The sequence below is a fragment of the Myodes glareolus genome, chromosome 10 (genome assembly GCF_982192425.1).
Source record: "Myodes glareolus chromosome 10, mMyoGla1.1, whole genome shotgun sequence".
In the NCBI taxonomy this organism is placed as follows: Eukaryota; Metazoa; Chordata; class Mammalia; order Rodentia; family Cricetidae; genus Myodes; species Myodes glareolus.
Window position 1 is genome coordinate 67545713 of NC_142035.1, and position 8989 is coordinate 67554701.

Sequence of the window (8989 nt, forward strand, 5' to 3'; positions counted from 1 at the left end):
GAGAACAAATTGTATGATAAAAATTCAATAAAAAGAAGAAAAAGAAGCAAGCAAGTAACAAATATTTTAATTCCTTGCCTTCTCTGTGCATTCTAATTAGTTCTTTCTTTCCAACTTCTTGTAGGTAAAACATCATTGCCCTTTATTATTTCAAGTATATTTCTTTTTTTACAGATATTTTAGAGGAAAATAATTATAATTCTCAGTAACCCATGTAATAATCACCTTCAATCTTATTTTTATTGACATTATTTCAGAATCTGTTGTTATTTATCATTGTGCTTTTGTTAACTGCTATGGGATAATGCTTTTGTACCTTTTTAAAATTTGTCACTCATATTGGCTCAATAATATGCTGATTGATCAGGAGTCAGACAGGAAGTATAGGTGGGGTAACTAGACTAGGAAAATTCTGGGAAGAGGAAAACTAAGTCTTCTGTCACCACCCAGATGCAGTGGAAGAAATATAAAAATGCTACCCTGAGTAAAGGCTAAACACAGAAAAGAATTATGGGTTAATTTAAGTTGTAAGAGCCAGTTAATAATAATTCTGAGTAAAAAGTCAAGTAGTTTATAAATGATATAAGCCTTTGTGTGTGTCTTTAGGACTTAACAGCTGCAGGATCAGCCGGGACAGAAACTTCATTCTTGAGTTAACTCTTTGACATTTTTCTTCTTGGTAACTATAAGTTGTGTGTCCCTCTTCTACCATCAGCAGAAATTAAATTTCTTTAGATTGTGAGCAGAATTATGTCAATATTTAGTGAATCAAACTTGATTTTTATTATTGAAAAAACTTATTTTTTGATCAGGATCACATATTGTTCTTCTTAACAATTATCTATGAATTACTTGCATTTACTTTCAAATAATGTTTAAATAAACTCCTTCCTCAGGATTTCCATAGTCAATTTTTAATTCTTTCTCCACATTTTCATAACTAACCTGTGCAAATGGTATTGCTGTCTCCTTTTTTCTTGTGTTTAAGTTGGTTTTTATAATGCTTTTGGATCAATCTGTCTATGTAAATATCAAAGGTGTCAATGTGATTTTTTTCTACCTAATTCTTGAGTGTATATGTAACCATTCTGAATTTCTGCAGCAAATTTTTAAAACTTCTGATGAAGCAACATGTTATTTCAAGTTCTAGTTTTACTGTAATTAAAAGAAATAAGTATCACATGTGAATTACTAGATATTCCAATTGATCTCTATATAAATAATATTTTAAAACAGGAAATATTGAGAAATCATTTTTCAAGGTGACATGAATGGATTTTTTAATTATCAGCTTCTTATTACATGTGGAACATCAGCTGTGGTTAGATTTATTGATTCCTGAGAATTTCCATTGCAACAGGTATCTATCTGACCCTTAAATGACCCCACTTTCAAGTATTGTCTTTTAAAGTATTCTCTTTCCACCCAGCCCCCCTGATCCTTCATGTTCCTATGTGCTCACCTGCCCCCAGTCAACTTATGATATCTCTTCTATTTCTCCTTTCCAGAGATATCCTTTGACCTCTCCTTGTAACAGAGCCTCTTTGGATCTATGGGTGTTAGCATGATTACCTTTCACTTTATAGATCTATCCGCTTATAAGTGAGTACATACCATTTTTGTCTTTCTGTGCCTCAGTTAGGTCACCCAAGATGGTTTTTTTCCTAGTTACAATCATTTATCTTTGAATTTTATGAATTCAATGTCTTGAACAGCTGAGTAATACTCCATCGTCTAAATGTAATGTATTTTCTTTATCCATTCTACAGATAAAGAACATCTTGGTTATTTCCAGTTTCTGGATACTAACAATAAAGTGTCTGTGAAAAGAGTTGAACATGTGTCGTTGTGATATGAATGGGAATCCTTTGGGTATATACACAAGAGTAGCATAGCTTGTACTTGAGGTAGATTGAGTCCCAGTTATCTGAGGAACACCATATTGGTTTCCATCGTGTCATGTAGAAGTTTGCACTCCCGCTCATAATGGAAAAGTGTTCCAACTGCTCAGCATAATGAGCTGTCACTTGCACTATTTATCTTAGCCATTATGAGAGGTTTAAGATGGAATTGGAATCTCAAAGTAACTTTGATATGTATTTTTCTGATGTCTAAGGTTGTTTAATATTTCTTCAGTCTTTCTTGGCCTTTTGAGCCTCTTCTGTTGAAAATTCTATTTTGATCTGTACCCCCAGGATTTTATTCATATTTTATGTCAAGTTTCTTGAGTTCTTTATATATTTTGGCAATCATATCTTTGTCATAAGTGAGGATAGTGAAGATCTTTTCCTATTCTGTAGGTTATTACTTGTCCTAATGAGAGTGTCAGCTAAGACTCCTAGGAAAAAAATGAATAATTAACCTCAACTGACCACTTCCCTTAATCAGGTAAGACTACCAGTGGGAGTATTGGTACACTGACTTAACCACATAATCTTCAACTACTGTCTGTCTAGCCTATGGAATGTGCTCAGGTAAATGTGACACAGAGTTTATGAGAGTGGCTGACCAAAGACTAGTTCAGAGTGCTAGGATCCAGAGGTTGCATGGCCAAGATACCTAGGATAGAATCAAACTCTACTGGAAAAATGATGGTGTAATGATGCCTAAAAATATTTTATGCTTGTAGATTAGTGCCTCACACAATAGTCTTCAGGTAGACTTCATCCAGAAACTAGTGGAAACAGATTCAGAGACTCACAATAACATTAAGTTGACCTTGGAGAATTCCATGTAAGAGAGTGTGGACAGTTTGTAGCAGCCAGTGAGGTCAAGGACATTGCAAGAGATTACACAGAATCAACTAACCTGGGTTCATAAGAGCTCACAGAGACTGAAACTACAATCAGAGAGCCAATATGGAGTAGGGCCTGTGCATATATGCAACTGTTTTATAGTCTGGTCTTCTTATGGATCTCCTATCAGTGTAGCAAGAGCTGTCTTTGACCTTTTTTTGCTGGTATTTTGAATCCCATTCCTCATATTTGTTTGCCTTCCTCAGCATAATACAAGGCGAAGTTCTAAGTATTATTAAAATTTGATATTTCATGCTTTGTAAATATCAATGGTAGGACTGCCATTTTCCAAAGAGATATGGTGGAAAAGAAGGTGTCAGAGTGGGAGTAGAGGTAGAACTTGAGAGGGGGGGATGAAGGGGAAATTGTCAATATGCAAAATAAATAAAGAACGAATAAAAACTAAACAAAAAATAAAAACAAAACAAAAAAGTGAAAGAGTAAAACCGAAAGGTAAGGTCTTTTTGAGCTATGGATTAACAGTATTTTGTCAAACAGCCATCAATATAAGTCATCAAATACTGTTTAAAAGGACGTAATAAAATTTAGTTATGAACTATCAAATTATACAAATGACTCCCAAATTAAAACCAAGGAGTGATATTATAAGTAATAAAATAATTTAAACTACTGAGAAAAGTCAATAACAGTAGGTTAGATATTAAAATGACAAACACAGATGATATATATATTCTTAATGTATTGTAATATATTTGAAGCTCTGAATAAACTAAGAAATCAAGCCATGGTAATGAATACATATCAAAGTCATGAAACTATCAATTCCCAGAGGACTAACCCATAAACTAACAGCAGGATTCTTAAAAAGTTCAGGAGATGTGGTGGAATAATACATCATGGACAATATAAAATTTAAAGAAATAAATAGTCAATGCTAGAGCAAGAAACCAGAATACATACAATAGTTTGGTATGAGCCACAAACTTGCAATGTTTAAACAATGATGAATTTGCCAAAAATAAAGAAAAATGCTCTTGGAAAACTTTTCAAAACTCATTCCAAATTGTAGTCACACCAGGAAACACAAGGTTAGAAAAACCCCTTTCCACACTGATCCATCTTGTCCTCCATATCTAAGGTCATGTACCTTGATGGGTACATATAGTGGAGGTTTTGGTGCTTTATTCAGAAAATGTTTACTCAGCTGTGCTGATTTAACTCTCAATATTTGAAGTCACCATACTTCTTTTATTTAAATTTGTTCATTGACAATATCTGCAAATGTTGATGACCTCTGACGACTATACCTAACTTCTTAGTTCTCTCCTACTCATATTGCCCCCAACAGAAGTTCCTTTCTACAGTTATGTAATTTTTTCTACTTATCTGTGCACTGGGTTTAACCATAGCAATCTGTGTGCCCACTGGTTTACAATTATGTCTGGGGAATGGTGAGTTCATCAGTAAATCACAAGGACAGAAAATATCTTTCCTTGCTCCAAAATCATCAGGAATTGACATTTCAGAAAGGCGATGTAGACTACATAGGCTACTAATTGATCTACAATTGACTTCTGACTATTATCTGTGGGGGAGGGCATAGTAGGGAGCCTTGAAATCATGACTGCATTGATGTCATGTCAACAAAATAGCATCTGACAGCATTTCTCACTTTTTCAGAGTTCTTTCTTTCTTCCCCCTTCTGCATAGCCCAAATCACCATTATTTTATATGTGATTTGAAACCTGCACACCACTTGTGTTACAGAACATCTTGAGGACTTCTTGATAAACTTTATAATTAGACTGTAAAATAAGTACTTAATACTTATGTGATTTCTAATAACACAATTTCAATTAAATTTTAAAAATTCAATTTAATTTCTTCTGAGTCATGTGTCTCAGAAGAAGAAGCACGATGGAGGGTGATGGCGTACTTCCTCAGGTAAAAGAGCGTGAAGCCAAGACAGAGGATCTGAACTCAATCCCCAAACTTCACATATTAGAAGAAAAAAAACAACTTCCACTAGTTGATTTTGGAGGTGTTTAAAGTTGAGAGATTTTTTTTGAGTCTCAGAAGAGACTTTAGACTTTTAAACTGTCTTGGTTGAGATTGTGGAAGACTATGGGGGCTAAAGTTGGACAAAGTCTTTTGTATTATCTTTTTGCCAGAACCTATACCACCTCGCTTTTGGAATATAGTGGTTTGAATGAAAATGTCTAGCATAGTCTCATATATTTCAACATTTAGTCTGCAATTAGTAGAATTATTCCAAAAAATGGAAGCTATGGCCTAGTTGGAGGAGGTATGACTCTAGGGGGAAGCTTTGAGCTTTCAAAAGTTCATGTCATTTTTGGTTAGTTATGTCTCTGTGCCTTTTACTTATGGGTGACATGTAAGATCTCAAGCACTGTATTCTCCCAAAATAATTGCTCTCTTTTACATATTGCCTTGGTCATTGGTGCTTTGTTATGGCAATAGAATAGTAACTAAGAAAGAGAAGAATTTGAAGAGGTTGAGTCTATCCAAGCATACCATAAATAAGCTATGTATACATACTTTAAAAGATTATTCCAGGTTATTCTTTCCCAATATATCATCAAAGTGAGTAAAATTTCATGAATAAGGCACCAAAACCTGCACCATATGTAACCATCAAAGTACTTGACAAGACATTAGCCATGCTTCCTTGTAGTCATCTAATTTCTGAAAAACACAATGGAGGTATTTTCATCTATTGATAGATAATTTGTGACAGCCTATGTAGCTTATTTGAATACACATACAGATTAATTATAACCATTGCCTCATAAATATTAGGACATGATATTAAAGAAATTATGGCTTTAATATCTAGGCACAAACAAGAATTTCAAATTATTATAAACATGTGATCATATGGTTTTATTCCACAAATTAAATACATTATCAAATGGTACATAGCATGATTACTATATATAATATACATATAATATATATATTATATTTTCAAAACTTATAATGCATATAATATTTTCAAATATACATGTAATATCTTCAATATTATGTTTACCTAACTAACCTTGGCAGTTACATTACTTCATCATACAAAGTAAAATAATGATCATACAAATAAACTGTTGGAAGTACATTTAAAAACTTTAAACACTTTCTTCTTTCAGTTAAGAAATAAAATAAAGGGATATTTTTAATTTATATGAATATTTAGCACTTAATTACAGAGATTATGTTAAATTGAGACAGCTAGAATTTTGATTTTGCTTTTTAATGGTTTTGATTTCTAAGAATACATAGATTTTTAAAGTTTCTTCAGTATCTTCTGTAATGAAATTAAAATTAGTATTGCCACATAACGCTAGATACAAATGTTTTAAAAAGTGATATTCATAAGTAATTAGAATAATGTATTGCTAATAATTTAGTGATTAATAATCTAGTGTTTGCATAGTGTTGAGAGCACTGATAATATTCAGTAAGTTTTTTTTATTAGACCATTTGTATCATCCTCTTATCCTCAGAAACAAAAAGGTTTATTATGCTGAAGGATTATTATTTCTAAGTTGCAAAATTATTAAGTGTTATACTTTTGAATGTATGTTAAAAAGAGTTATTTTGTAGCCATACATTAATATAAGCAAATATCTTGAAGAAATGAAATTGTAAGATTGATTTTCTAGTTGAAAGTTGGCTAAAGTGTTGTGTAATCTGAAATTTCATAAGAATTCTTATTACATAAGAATTCTAATCATTATTCCGGAATTCACATGTAATTTATTTGCTTCTTTATGGCATTCTTAATGTCTTTATTTCTAAGTGTATAGATGGCTGGATTCAGGAGAGGTGTGATGGCTGTATAAAACACAGCAAGAAACTTGTCCACCCAAGTAATGCTGACTGGCCACAGATAGATAAAAATGATGGGCCCAAAGAATAGCACAACCACTGTGATATGGGAGGTACAGGTAGAGAGTGCCTTTGCTGAACCATCTTTAGAATTAAGTTGAACAGTTAATAGAATATAAGTATAAGATATCAGCAATGGAATGAAGCAAGTTGTTGCTAAAACACCACTGTCAGCATTTATCACAATTTCCAGAGCATCAGTATTGATGCAGGCTAATTTCATCACCAAAGGAATATCACAGAAAAAGCTGTCTATCACTCTAGGTCCACAGAAAGGTAACTCCAAAATCAAGAGCAGCTGACTAATGCCATGCACAAATCCAATGACCCATGATATCAAAACGAGCCAGATGCACTTCTGTCTGTCCATGATGCTGGTGTAGTGGAGTGGCCTGCAGATGGCCACATAGCGGTCATAGGCCATTGTTACAAGAAGAACCATTTCACTGCCTCCAAAGAAATGCACGCAGAGGATCTGGCTCATGCAACCTCCAAAAGAAATAGTTTTATTGACTTTTAGGAGGTCTGTGATCAGTTTGGGCGTATTTACTGAAGAAAGGCAGAAGTCAACAAATGAGAGATTAGCTAACAAAAAGTACATGGGAGAATGGAGATGATGATCAGTGATGATTAATATCACCACAAAGAGGTTGCCTACCACAGTCATCAAGTAGAGGGTGGAAAATAGCAGCAGGAGAAAGATCTGCAGTTCCTTTGAGGTACAAAGTCCCTGAAAAATAAACTCAGATACCACAGTCTGGTTATCATTTTCCATTTAGTAAACTTCACTAATGGCTTACACAAAGAGAGCTGAGTCAAGAAATCTTGGAAGAGCAAAGATAACGTTTCTAAACAATCAAGTATGCAAAAATAATGCAAATTGAAATCTCAACAATTTATCCAACCAAAGTTTGAAATATATATTTCTATATTGTGTCTTAGCGAGGAAGTTTCCTTAATGTAGAATAATAGATGGAGAAACAGCGTTACACATCTGAAAGATAATATATATAGTATCAAAATGAATATATTGATTAAAAATTATTAGTAACAAATAGTCTCCTTACATTTTTAGACCTTAAATATACTTTGTCTTCATAGAATCAAATATAACTTTCTTCAGTTAATAACTGAGACATAGCTAGATCCTCTTTATTTGACCATCATACTTACAGAATAACAATCTATTGTAATATTTCAAACATAAAAACAAAAGTTCCAGGCATAAGTATAGTGTTGATTGTGTGTGAACTGACAGAATTAAGCTGATCTTATTAAAAAGTGTGAGAAAAACTTTTCCTTGAATAAATTGAGAATAGGATGTTAAAGCCACATTATTAGCATTATGTCTTTTTTTTATTTTTTGACTAATCGTTCAAAGTATATCTCCTCACTTTCATATATTTACAGGCCTAAAGATGTTACTTATTGTCATGTATTTACTAGTTTTCTAATCTAAATGGTGAGATTTTATGTCATACTTTGAATAATTTCTTAATAAAAGCTTCTTTCCCTCCCTATAGTCTTTTCTTCTTTACATTCTTCCTTTACTTATTCCTCATCTTAATTTTTCTACTTTCTGATTATATGTTTAGTTTTGAAGTTGGAAGATTAGAAACTCAAGTTAGCAGATATTTTGCAGTTTCTGTGTCAAGTGCTTTAAAAACATTGTATTTTATTGATAATAATACTTTTTGATTTTCCTTTGTCAATAAGTTCAATAAAGTAGCAAAGTTGTTGTGCAAATATATTGTCTTTCTCCAAAACCTCAATATTACTTTCAAACTTGAATATAACTGATAAGAAACTTGATATTGAGTGTTCAAAGCAAAGTAATAATATTTGTTAAGCAAGATACTGCTCTTTATGATGAAATACAAATGCAGTGTTTACATAAAAGTTAGTGCAATGTCTTTGTGTTCACAATTCAATGCAATTAATCTTGAATATCAGTGGCATTTTCACATCCCTCTTATTGATTCTGTGAATTAATAATGAGCTATGCTTACTTTAAACCCATCTGTTCTCATCTCCCTCCAATCTCTATTAAATATTTCTTACTGTATTACGTATAGCTTGACAAAATACAGAGTAAGTTTAGTGATCTGTGAACACCACACTTTTCAAAGTTGAGAGATTCAGAACTTGTAACATTACAGTAAGAAGACATTAGATATAACCACGAAAAACTGTTTTAAGTTCCCAAAAGTCTCAAGTATTTGTTGGAAGGGAAAACTTGTACTTTTTTTTCAAGCACAACAATTACAAATGTAATACTCTGTATAAAATCATGAGGGAAGAAAAAATATGCACCACTAAAACAAGCAAAC

At 32.6% G+C, this 8989-nt stretch overlaps 1 protein-coding gene across 1 annotated transcript; it reads right to left on the bottom strand.

The window, feature by feature from the left end:
* Positions 1-3309: 3309 nt before the first annotated feature.
* Positions 3310-7434, bottom strand: LOC146892559 (olfactory receptor 4F4-like). The gene is made up of 2 exons (XM_085696312.1): positions 6537-7434; positions 3310-3353 (listed from the first exon to the last, which is right to left on the bottom strand). Exons 1-2 carry the CDS (start codon positions 7432-7434, stop codon positions 3310-3312), a joined length of 942 nt encoding a protein of 313 aa, XP_085552438.1.
* Between the last annotated feature and the right edge of the window lie 1555 nt (positions 7435-8989).